Source organism: Erpetoichthys calabaricus, chromosome 1, assembly GCF_900747795.2.
Source record: "Erpetoichthys calabaricus chromosome 1, fErpCal1.3, whole genome shotgun sequence".
NCBI classification, from domain to species: Eukaryota; Metazoa; Chordata; class Cladistia; order Polypteriformes; family Polypteridae; genus Erpetoichthys; species Erpetoichthys calabaricus.
In genome coordinates this window covers 200,523,337-200,536,994 of record NC_041394.2, presented here as the reverse complement: position 1 = coordinate 200,536,994, position 13,658 = coordinate 200,523,337, and the positions used below count along the sequence as shown (strand labels likewise).

Genomic DNA, 13,658 nt, shown 5'->3' with positions numbered 1-13,658 from the left:
TCTTTTGTTCATGGAGTATAGCTGCATTTGAAGCAAGATTTGTTATTACTGGAAATGAAAGCTCCTGCAAGAACTTGCCAACACTGTAGCCAAATGTTATGAGAAAATTATGGTTAGGGTTGCTTAGTTAATTGCTTAGTTAATTAGCACATGAAACTGCTTACCTTGACACATTTTATTACATTCTTGCCATGATCCATAAACATCCCAAGCAAATTGATCCTTCTGGTTCTCAATTGGTATGTTGAAGGAGTATCGCACATCAGGGTTGTGTAAATTTCCCACACTTAAAACCTTAATAAGACAAATAAGTAATATTAACAAATGATGAAGAAAAGATTCAGCCATTAATTGATACATTTTCATGGTCACCATAGCATTCCACCATCAAAAAAAATAGTATTTGCCACAATGTCTATGACTAATTGAGAAAAGACAACTGCACTGCCAAAACTAATGTCAAATTCATGTTTGATGATGATCCTCTAGTATGTATTGAATCACTACTTACAGATCAGCTAGTCCTATACATTTTACAATGTTTTAATTTAATTTACACAAAATTATGAATTTCTATAAATCATTAGGCACTGAAGTTTGTAAAAATCACTTCTTTCAACCATCCATTTTGTTCAGTATTTTGGATGTTTCAGGAAACTAATTAGTGTAACAAGATATTTGTGTATATATATTAGTGCTGGGCGGTATACCGGTTCATACCAAAACACGTTTTTTATTTTTTTATGATATGGATTTTTCTTATACCGTAACACCAGTTTAAATTGCTTAAACGACGTTCGGAACGTGGCGCAGCGGGAAACTGTTCAAGTGGGGACCTTTTTCACTGCTACACCACCAAATAGTGGGCGGTAGCATAGGTATGCCGCGCGGTGAAAATGGACAGAGAGCCACGTCTGTCGCCTGGAGATGCTTTAGTTTTAAAAGGTCAGATGTGTAAATACTATTTCTATACTACTGGATAATACTGCAAGCCAAGTTGTACTTGTTTTATTTGTTTTCAATACAGTGTAATGTACCTGGGTACTGTGTAATAGTGTGATGACATGTTGACTTTATTCTCGACATTTCCACTTTAATCTTGACGCTTATGACGAGAATAAAGTCGACATGTTGACTTTATTCTCGTAATTTGTCATTAAAGTAGAACATCGTAAACTAAACTTCATCGTAAAATGAATATTTAATGTGCTGGCGACTCGTTCAGAGATGGGCGCAACTCTGAATGGATGGCATAATTAAACATGTATAACGAAGATATTTTTAAAGTTATGAACACTCCGTGGGCTAAGTTTATAACTAGTTTTAATTTCACAAAGACGTTTATCGTGTGGTGATTGGTTATGTGGTGAAAGAAAAAGGAAGGATAGGAATTGGGGTTTTGGTACGTCAGATAGAGACAGCATGCATGCAATAAAGATTGCCCGCTCAGAAGAACGTGCATTGAATTCTGTGTTCGTGTCTCCGACCAGCAGATCACAAATCCAACATTTACACAATATTTAAGTTAAACCTGTGCGATAGCTATTCATACATCCAGTTTTTTGGAGCCTCGTCACACCTGCCATAAAGTTCTCTACAGTGAACATACACCTGGGGACCCCTTACTGCGAGGGAGCAGCACTACTGCCTCACTACTGTGCATGTGTAATACCTGCTTTAATGCATTTCATCATGAAAATGATATCAAGTATATATCTTAGTATTCTAAATTTTCAGAAAGCAGGAATATCATGAAGTGAATGGATTCTGTATGGTGATCGCTGTCTTCTCTTAGTGCGGAGGAAGTCAGTTTAAGAAGCATAGTGATTAACCACTGGGTCGGGGAACGTAACACAAAGCATTTAATATGCTGCATTAATTTATGACGGGGTAAATTAAGTAATTGGTTAAACATTGATTTTAGGAAGAAGTTTAGTTTACGACATTCTACTTTAATTATGAAGTAAACTATGAGAATAAAGTGGAAATGTCGACTTTAATCTCAACATGAACGGCGAGAATAAAGTGGAAATGTCGACTTTAATCTCGACATAAACGGCGAGAATAAAGTGGAAATGTTGACTTTGTTCTCGACATATAGTTTGTTTTTTTCTTCCCAGTATAGCTTAGCTTGAAGCAAGGTCCATATTAATGCAGTTTGCCTAAATGATGGTTCAGTTGGTAAAGATGTCATCACCAAGTTGCACTTGTTTTATTTTATTTTAATTTGGTGAATACTGTGTATTGCACCTGGGCTTGAAGTCTTGAAGTAATAGTGCAACTATCAGTAATAATACTATTATTTATTTTATTGTTATTATTTATTAGTTTAAATATTATGCAGTTTAATGATGATAAACTTGTTTAAAAAGTCACTTTAACGTGTCAGTGGATAGAGATTGTTAACATTAACAGAAAGTGTAGTTGGTTTACAAAAAATATTTACTATTTATTCCTTTTCTACGACATATTCGGTGCAATACAATTTTTGACAAGCACTTCTGGATATTTTACTAAGTCTAAATGCCTCTTTGTATGGTTGAAAATATGTTGTCAAAATTATAGTTTGTTTTTGCAAAATTTGTTCAATAAAAAGGTTCTATATTTTGACTGCATCTGTCATGCAATGTGATACCTTCTCCATTAGTGCCACCCCCTTGAAAACAATCACTTTATGGGGCAATGCAAAACTCTATTAATACTTGTGTGCACAATAAAATGGTTTTTTTTTGTACAATGTACAATACTCTTGACAGTGGAATAGGTTATTCTTAGCCAGTAATTGCAGTGGAAAATGTGGTTAACATCCACTCATGCATGGGGAAAAAAATACCGTAGAATACCGTGAAACCGGGATAATTTAGAAAAATACCGTGATATAGAATTTTGGTCATACCGCCCACCCCTAATATATATATATATATATATATATATATATATATATATATATATATATATATATATAATATATATATTTCCAACACAGAATAATGCCAATAAGGCCAAAATATATAAAGAATTATACATTTACCAAACACTTGGCAAGGATGAATACGGACAGGTGTTTAACTATTTAATAAACAGATAAAACATCAAAACCTGCAGTTTCTCTGGATGTAACTTTGGAAATTGCCTCATACCTATAATGTGCCTATTCAAAGTATTCTCATTTCTTTTCTTACCTCCTGTCTCTTTTTCTCTCTTATAGCCTGGAGTTCATCCCTAGATTAAGTGTTCTTTGTTTATTTTTAAATTTTATGTTGTCTTTTGAATATTATTTTGTATATTTTGTTATATGTGAAAGTATTGATTGTTTAATATTTCCTTTATAATGTCCACTGTCCATACATTTGTAAAGGTATCTGTTTATATGTTGAAGCTAGGCAGATGGGTCTTTCTGACACACCAGCAGGGGAACCTCCCCCATCATTTCTTTATGGACTTTCTGGCTTTGATTATAGTTCTGTTTTGGGATACTAGACACAGTTTTGTGAGCCTTTTGTGAAACAACCTCTTTTGGTATTTAGTGTATTGTTTTGCTTTTTTTGGAATTTTTTTTTTTTAGTAATAAAACCTTGCTTATTCAAAGAATCGATCGATTTTTACAGTTTTCCACTGTTTCTTACTGAATATTTTAACTTTAAAAGCCTTGGCCCAGTTACAGGGCCTGTGCAGACCATACACCTGCATCTTAACTTCAGGGCTAATCTGAATATAGATAGGTGAGGCATGTGTTTTTTGGCTAAGACTTTTGTATGGGAGTACAGGTCTGACTTTCCCTTTTGATGCCTATTGCCATTTTAAGTTTTGTGAGCAGGCAGAGATTTAAACAATCTCTCTATCTCTGCCTTTTTTCTGTTGGTCTCTCTCCTTGTATTATGACTCTGTTTTTACACACTGGCTTTTCTTCCTCTTACTAGTCCAGCTGTTGCACCAACTCACCTCCCTCTGGGCAGTTTTAAAACTATCCTGGAATTGCTTGTGGGTGTAGGGGCCCTCCATTTTGCAACAAGGACACAGGTATGTTTAGTGTCATAACATACTGAGTGATTGGTCAATTTAGCCTTGATGAAACTTTATTAACATTAACTAGGAAAAATCTCCCAGGAGGCCCTTCTGCTGCCTGACCTAGTAAAGAAGCAACTCAGGGGGGCTAATCTATCAGATTAACATAGGGTGGACTTTATTACTCTAAGGGACTTTTAACATCTTCTTAGCCATCCATGGTCAGCACATTTTATTTTATTTCATGTCTGAGCAGCTTGCAGGATGAGTAACTGTATTTTTATCTTCAGACTATACAAGGTAACATAATGGCACAACTGTGGAAAAATATATTTTTCTGTTAAAAAATTTGCAATAATAATCTCTTTTAAAAATAAAAAAAATGTATGAGAGTTAATTTAAAGGAATACTACACCCAAAAATTATATTTATTATATTACTTATCCAATGTGGTTTGTAGTGGTCAAGAAAAAATTTTAGTCTCATGTTTTCACAAAGAACAGACCTAAAAAAGTTTATGCATTAATGGAAGAGGATGGTGACCTATACTGGACAATAGTAAATAATATCAAATTGTTCATGAAAAAAAAACACAAGTTACTTGCATCGCTTAATCCATGTCATGTTATCTAGTTATTTTAAGCATGCATTTTTGCTGAACTATTGTTTAAATGATTCCTCCATTAAAATGAAAGTAGCCTACAACATAGAAGCCCTTTCACACAGGGTCGCAATTTTGAATTAATGACTTGCCTATCCCCCTAATATGTTAGCTAAGAGTCCTGTCTTCAATTGATTATTACCGTTTTATGTTTACTGTATTTCTTTATCCCTTCCTCATTTTTAACTACGGACTCCTCACTTCCATATTTGTTGTTTTAATTTAGCTCAATGTTCCTGTTGAGTAGTGCAGAGACAAATTCACAGATTATGATGTACTTTATATGAACATACTTCATTTACATAAGAAAAGATTCAGTATTTATCAAAACACAATTACTTCAAGGTTTTGGAGGTTGAATATTTTTCAAACAAAAGAGCTATTATTTTACTGCTTGGGGCAGTAGTGACTACACTTGGACATAACGTTTTGAATTCATAACATATTTCTCATTTAGTGGAACATTTGTTACTACAGACTTATGAATCCAAGAGGACACTCTAGCAAGGCACTAAGAGAGAACAATATGACTTAGTGAATACATTTAAATTTACTGCAAGATTTATATATTTGTGTGTAACACTGAAGGAGTCCTCTATTTTAAGTTAAATAAATTAATTAATTCTTCAATTAATTAACCAATTAATCAGTTGGTTAATTAATTGATTCATGAAAGTGCTTACCTTGACACATTTTATTACATTCCTGACATGATCCATAAACATTTCAAGGAAATTAATCCCTCTGGTTCTCGATAGGTATGTTAAACGAGTATCACACGTTAGGGTTGTGCAAGTTTTCCACACTTAAAACCTTAATGCAAGTCAAGGCCAATGCTGAACAACAGCATACAATATCAAAACATTCATGAAAAAATCTCACGTTACTTGTGTTGCATAATCCACATCAAGTCATCTAGTCATATACTCGAAACATGAATAATGAATGCATTTTATGGTAAAACTGTGTCCAATCATTTTCACTAGTAAAAAAAAAAGTAGCCACAGAAATAGATTAATGAATCTTTATATATAATAGGCTACCATGGCTGTTCGTTTATCTGTTCAGGATTTTAAATCACCTGTAGCTTGCAAACCGTTTGACCTATTGACCTTAAATGTGTTTCACATATACTACATGACATCTACTATCTGCTTTCAGGGTAATGATTGACCTCCAGGGTTATTCCTCTTATTTTATTTTATTTTGTTGTAGAAACAACTCTCGGCAGCAGCCTGCAGGGTGGCCATGCGGTGCATGCATACTGGCGCCGTTCTCATTTCTACCACCTTCGCTGTCACTTCCCCTACCTCTTCATATCTTAAATCATTCTTGAGGCAAATTGAACACTTAAGTGCCAGCTTAAGTGAAAAATTAAAGAAAACATACTAAGTAATTGTAACACAAACATTGACTTAATCAGTTTTAACACAAAAAGATGCTGACGAAAGAAGAGAAGAAGCAGGCTACTAGGGTGGAGAAAAGAAGAGCTGCACAGGAAGCAGCAAGCGCATCAACCTCTGAGCAAATTAATGCTAAACGTACAGAGAAAGAGTATGAAAACTTTGAATGCTCAAGTCAAGTGTATAATTTAAACAAATTATAATTTTTTTGAGTGGAGTATTCCAATAAGTAAACAAAAATTGTGAGCAAATGCAAAAATATTACCTGCAGAATAAGCTCCTCCTCTATTCGTCCACTGCAATTAATACGCTCCACATTCGTGTCTGATCCACTGTACTCCATTACAGTTCCTTGAACTGGGATTTCTCGTTTAAACATGCTTACCACAAAGTTGCCATTTAATTTAAAATTAGACTGACTATCAGATAATGCTAAAAAAGAAAAAAAATGGAAAAATTAGTCCCATTTTATATCAAATATAATTTAATTGCACATATCTTTGCTTTTACTAAGCATATACCTAATAGAAATGTAAAATTAAAGATAAAAAAACTGTACAGTGAATTTGTTTTTCATTGATTCTAGCACTGAGATGCAAACTGGGTTGGTTAATGGTAGATGTTTTGCTTGTAATAAATGCCATTTATTCAATTCTTTTTTTCAAGTTTATCTATTCCAAAATGGGATCATAAGGGGCCAGAAACCATCCTGTCTGCATTGGGGTAAGGCAGGTGCCACACCGGGATGAGATAATAGTCCATTACAGAGCACATTCACATTAAGCAAATTTACAGTCACTGATCAACATAACATTTCATACACTACTAACTGCACATATAATGTAGTGCATGGGATTGTGTTTACTGCATTAAAGAAAAGCAGGCTGCACCTCTGAAATTCATAAAAAAAAAAAAGTAAATAAAAAAAAATACAACCAGGCGCAGAGAGTAAAAGTCACAAAACACTCCTGACACTCTTCTCCATCCATTCCACCCTGCACACACTTTTAAACTGTCTTCTCTAGTAGCTCTGAGGCTAGGCATCCTGTAAACACCAGTAGTGACTCTACTCCATTGGGCCCTTGAGCAAAGCCCTTAACCTGCAATTGTTCTGTCCTGGGTATGACGTTAATCTGCATCCAGCCCTGCAAGCAGGTCCTCCAACTTACAGGGAAAACTTGGAGGTTGGTGGCAGGATTGGCACTCCAGCCACTGTACCAAACCTCACACTGTTTCAGTGTGCTGCTGAGGTGTCACCTGCTGCACTCAGGTCTCAATCAAAGTGGTTCAATGTGTGTGGGTGTGGCAATGAGTAATTAGCACATGCTCCCAACCTCCTCCTCCTTCTCTTACAGTATTTCCTTTGAGTGCCCAGTGAAAGTCAGTGGTTCTTTTGAAGTCCTAAATATTTTGCTTCACAAAGTGTATGTGCATTAACACCATGACTTTGTACAATCTACACAATAAGCTACTGCATTATCCTCCTCGTCCATCGAGAGATATAATGTTTTCTAGCAGCACTATGGAGTCAAACATGCACAATGCACACAATACTGAGCAAACATACCTGTGGGATGTCAGTCTTATAAAACAGACAACTTAATATAGACTGACCTCTTTACGACATTTACCACTTAAAACTCACAACTATGTTCTTACTGAGTTATTTGCTAGAAATTACACCTTATTAACAATTTCTGGATTTTGTTCTGCCCTGTGGCATGTTTCCACATTTCGTGTGGTGCTGAATGCACTTCCAGAGGGTGAAATTGTGACAAGATTCATCACAATTTCAAAATAATTAATTTGCAGCCACATGCAACATTGACACATCTTATTAATAGATTTTATGTACAACTATTAGGTTATGAAAATATAAGTACAAATAAAATTTTATAAAAAACTTTGTTAGTTCAGTTAATTTTTTGATACTTAGCATTAAATATGCAATACAGTAAATAAGTATATGTGTGATGTTTTTGCCGCAATATACAGAAATGCATTGCTAATACTGGCACTCACACATTGTTGGCTTTTAGAACTTGTTGCTCACATGAAAAAAATTTACATGCACCAGGCCACTCCTTAGAGGTAACATTGGTGAGGTGTTAAGAGTGAGAATGAGGAGCAGGATATGGAGTGGTAATTAAAAGGAGGCAGTAAGAAAGATGTACAGGAGAGGCATGTGATCTAGATTCATTATTTGGAATAGCTTGGCTGGTGGCTGGTTATTTGCCATAACATATTAGTTTCAATAAATCTGTAACCATATTAAAAAAAGAATTATGTAATGTTCCCTGGATATATTACTGTTATATCAAGTTCTGTGCTACTGCCTTTAATTTGTGTCAGACAGAATCATATTATGGAAGAGTTATGTGCAGTACAGTATATATAGCAGAGCTTCTATATTTCTTAAATGACATATTAACTGAAAAAGTTCCTTGAATGTGAGGATGATCCCATCCCATTTAAAACCATCTAGTACAAAATACATTCTCAGTGTGAGGAACTTATATAAGGTGCAGTGGTGTCCTGGATGCATATTAAAAAATGATGCATCTTAAGAGCACTTCACTGTAATTACTGTGTTGTTTATAACTTTGTGAATTTCATGTGGATAATGAAGCAGAAAGCAAAAGACCATAGCACTGCAAAGTTCTTCACTATTGCAGACTCAAGCTATAGCTGTGATCATGAATAGACACCTGGAACTGCTGTAGGCTGCTATGTCTTACGCGCATGTGCAAATGTGCAATTATTAGGTCACAGATAATTAGACTGTTGGGTGAAAAGTTAAAGTTAGGCAATTATAAGAATGAGGAAAATTACCGGATTAAATTTCTGAACCTTCTTCAAGAAGGTTAAGAAATAATAATAAATAATAATAATAATAATGAAGTTAGTCCATTACATTACATTTAAAATAATTACTAATCTTTAAAACATGGATTTATGTCTTTTGAGCAGAATAGAGGAAACTCTACTCTCTTGAGAGCCTCCAAGGGGTGAACTAGAAGTCATGAAAATTCTAAAGAAACAAATTAACTCCTCCATGCCTGACCTCCTTTTGTGGCTTCAGGGAAATTGAAAAAAATGGTACCCATCCTTAAAAAAATATCCACCAAAAAGGATACTGCATACTGGAGCAGATTTAAGAACAAAAGTTAAGCTTAAAAGATTAGCCTTTAATTCAGAACAGCACTTTAAGTTGTCAAATTGAGTGGAAGAACTGCTGTTAAGGTTATCTTGAGAAACCTCTGTTGATGTTTCTAGATTAAATAAAGGGCTAAATAAATTTGTAGCTAATCAGAAATGTCTTAGAAGCTGAACATCTGTATTCTTTTTGATAAGTAGAAGTTACAGCATAAAAACAAAGATACAGTGCCTATAAAAGTTATTTTCTCCTTGGAAGTTTTATTTTTATACAACACTGAATCATGGTGGATTTAATTGGACTTTCTTGACACTGAAAAACAGAAAAAGACCTTTTAATGCCAAATTGAAAACAAATTTTTGCCACATGGTCTCAAATAATTACAATTATAAAACTCAAAATAATGAATCGCATAAGTATTTGCTCCCTTTAATGTGACAAATTTAAATCACCACTGGTGCAGAAAATTAGTTATAGAAGTCACATAATTAGTTAATGGAGATCACCTGTATGTAGTCAAGTCAAGTTTCAGTTGATTGTAGAATAAATGCACTTGTTTTGTGAAAGGTCAGACTTGTGGTGAGTAAGTATCATGGGCTAACCTACACAATAAAGACCAAAGAAAAGTCCAAGACACACCATGAAAAGGTGATTAAAAAGCATGTGTCGGGGAATTGATGCAAGAAGATACCCACGCCTTTGAATATCTCTTGGAGTAAAGTTAAATCATGTTTTGTGCAGTTATCAATCTGTCTAGAGTAGACTCTGAAGGAGTTACACGCTACATTGGATCTTTTGGAGAAAATATGCTAATAACAATTATTGTCCAGGTGCCTGAAGACTGTTAAAAATATGTGCATTACACCTTTACTAAAGTTTGCCAGAAGGAACATGAGGGATGCTGAAGTCAGCTGGAAGAAGACTATTGTCTGATGAGACCAACAGTGAGCTCTTTGGCCATAACACTAAACATCATGTTTAAATGTTGCACATTACCAAAAACACATTATCCTCACTATGAAGCATAGGGGATGGCAGCATCACACTGTGGGGATGCTTCTTTACAGCAGGCTCTGAAACACTTCTGAGAATAGAAAATATGGGGAAATCCTGGTGGAAAACCCGGGTCTGCCAGAAACTTGCACCTTGGGTGAAGCTCTATTTTCCAACAAGAAAACTAGGCTTAAGCTTCACGGGAATGGCTTAGAAACAACCATGTCAATGTCCTGGAATGACCAACACAGAGTACAGATCTCAGTCCAATCAAAAATTGTGGTTGGACTTGAAATAATCTGCATATAGCTGGCTGTGTGAAAAGCATGGTTCTTTGAGGTAAACTCCAGTAACTAAGTGACTGTTCTTGCACTTTATTTATACACATCACAAATGCAAGACATACTGGAAATTGAATTTGTTTGAATTCAAAAGGGAGTTCACTGGAAGTCATAGGTATATATTGCCAGGAGAGACAAAATAAAAATATTTAGTTTTTAAAGGACAGGGTATTTCATATTTGAACCTCTGCTATTAAGAATCCTTTTAAAAGCAAAGACAGCCTTCTATTAATGCAGTATATGCAAGCATGCAAAAAAATGAATTAAAACATTAAATGCTAATGGTAAAATACATTTAGAGAAAATAAACTTTTAGTTACTGGAAACATACAGTACATAGACACTCAGGTCCCACACTTTACTAGGTATACCAACTTGCTAACAGAATTAGCCTGCTTATTGTGATCTGCATGGGGCATTTCTGGGTTACTTCCAACCTAGAGTGATGACCAGACACAACAACGCTCAAACAAAATAGTAGTTTATTGACAGAAGCTCTAAAGAGGATATAACAAAAGGAAAATATGTAAGATGAAAATAAAAAACAAAAAAAACTGAACTATGCCCTTCAAGCTAAACATAAAATCACCTTCCTACATCTTCGACTAACTCCAAACTTCTGATCAGTTCTTCCTCCTCCTTGCCAGGTGAGCTGTTTTTTGCTCTGCTCCCTCAACTCCAAGCTCAGCTAACTAAACATTTGGAGCTCCTTTTAAAAAGGGGTCTTGGAAGACTTCAAGGGCATTTGCTGGCCTGCTAGGAGGTACTTTCTGATTAAAGCAAAGCACTTGGGAGGGGAGATATACAGCTACCACCTCAAAGGGCCAGATGCCCATAACTGTGCCCAGAGTACAGCAGTGGCCTCATGCTGCTTCTGACGGGGCCAGAGAACTAAGCTCTGACCTGCTGTCCTCCTCTAACAGTCTTCAAAGTTCTATCTGAGGTGTAGTGCCCTCCAGCTTCTGAATGATGCTTTATCATTCCATCATAGGCAATGGTGTGGAACTACACCTAGATGGTTCCATGGCATCCCATCCAGGCAGTAGGCCATGCAAATCCTTGGACTGGAGGAAAAAATCCTTATAGTGTGCATCACATCCCTGCTGTTTTTCATATCCTCCATACAGCCACAGTTCACGAGATATAACACACAGACATAGTCAAGTGGTTTAGCCAGAGTCAGTCAATCCATTAAGTGACATAGGTGGCTGCCTAGGTCATTGTCACTCGTGGGGCACAGTTTATGAAACCTAAACAGTTTGTGCTCCAGAATCCCACCCCACACACATCTGCCGTGCTATGGACACCAAGGGACACAGTTTTGACAGATCACGCGGCACATGCTTTGGACACCAGGTAGTACAGTGCTTGAAATTTAATAATATTTAATGTGTGCTAAGGACACTGAGGGGAACCCTCACCCTGCTTATGTAGAATAACCAATTTGACACATCATTCATTCTGGGAATAAAGCCCCTAGCAATAGTGTAGCATGTTTTGACATCAAAGACATTACATGTTACTGCTTACAAAATAAAAAATAAAAAAAGCAACATGGCAAACTCACAAAATAATAATAATAATGAAATTCTAGTTAAATTGTAATAAATTATATAAAGTACCCAAGTGTTAATATTTGCTAATGCATAAAACTTCTCAAAAAAAATCTCAAATATAGCATGCATTCCTGTGGACTCACATGAAGAGGCATCGCTGTTGACAGATATGCACTGTGATAATCGTCAGTGGCAAGCTGAAAATCTGCAAAGTCTGGATTACAATGGTTACCAGAAGTCGCATCTTTACATATATAGCTACGTACGATCTCCTAGCCTCATCCATGCCAAGATCATTTCTAAATACTGAAAGAGGAGAGCATCCCTGGTGACACTAGTTGAGCTCTCACTTTCACTCAGTTCCCGCCTTAATATGCAGAGTCCTCTCCACCACACTTTACCCATCCACAATGCAAATGCTGGCAACTACGCTAAGTGTATTGCCGTTGACTCACATCAGTTTGCAGATTTGCAGTGGTAAATGTCAGTGGCCAGTCGTAAACCCACAACATCTGCATTACAGCAGCCCTTAAAAGTATTTTCTTTTCAGCTTTAGCTAAATGAACCCCCCAGGCTTGGCTATGCAGAGACTGTTTCTAAACACTGCAAATAGAATTATTCATGGTGACATTAGCTGAGGTTTCTCTCACTCATCCCTCCTAACTGTGCAGCGTAACCACCTCGACACAGCAGCATAAAAATTTTTACTTAAAGCAAAAAAATTAACAGGATTTCCTGTAAAATCTTATAGCAGTTAGAGCTCAATGGAGATATAAAAATGGCCTGTGATGAGTTAATATAGAGAAAACAGAGCTAAATATGAAAAAATGTTAGAATGTTCTCTCTTTAAAATATAATTTGTAATATACTGTATGATGAAAATAAAATTGTGCAGAAAAGCATTCTTCAAAAATTTACCAATCCCTAATTCATCCAGTAAACATGTTGTACATTCAGCTAAAAGTCAGCCTTTTGAATATGAAAACATTATTCGCTCATTATACGAATGGTTATTACAATTTGTTGTTAATAAAGTAGGATTGTTACATTTAGGTGATTCCCTGCTTCTGAGTAAGAGTTCCTTAGTTAAAATTACTAAAAAGTAAACAGATCGATGCCGACTTGTCACTGAGGAGTTATTCCCTGCAGAAGATGAAGTATAAATTGCCAAAGGCTCGGCTGAGTACATTTTGTTATGAAATGTATAAGTGTTGTCATTAATTTGCAGTTAATACCTCTACAAACAGGACATTATGGTCTCAGCAACTTCTAGAACTGATTTTTAAACCCTGTAGGAGGTGCTGGCATGCCACTGCAGCACAACAATAAAAAAAAAGAAGAAGACAGAATAAACATTAAAAAAAACTTTTAAAAAATAAAGATAAAAAATATACTTTCATGTGTAATCTACAATTCTGTAATCTAACTGTTCTTATGCTTTAATTAAAATAAAAACACACCTAATTTTGCCTTATGTCCCTGGCACACCATTTTACAGCTTTGTCTTCAAGCTCTTATTTTATTGACATTCAAATGGTTGGT

At 35.6% G+C, this 13,658-nt stretch overlaps 1 protein-coding gene across 2 annotated transcripts in view; it reads right to left on the bottom strand.

Moving 5' to 3' along the window:
* The window catches only part of LOC114658728 (A disintegrin and metalloproteinase with thrombospondin motifs 20-like), a 403,005-nt gene that overhangs the window by 161,122 nt on the left and 228,225 nt on the right, over positions 1-13,658 (bottom strand). For both annotated transcript variants that reach the window (XM_028810774.2, XM_051919511.1), the window contains exons 17-18: positions 6,335-6,501; positions 165-294 (exon numbers count right to left, since the gene is read on the bottom strand). In XM_028810774.2, coding sequence (XP_028666607.2) covers positions 165-294; positions 6,335-6,501 — 297 coding nt within the window. The remainder of the gene's footprint in view (positions 1-164; positions 295-6,334; positions 6,502-13,658) is intronic.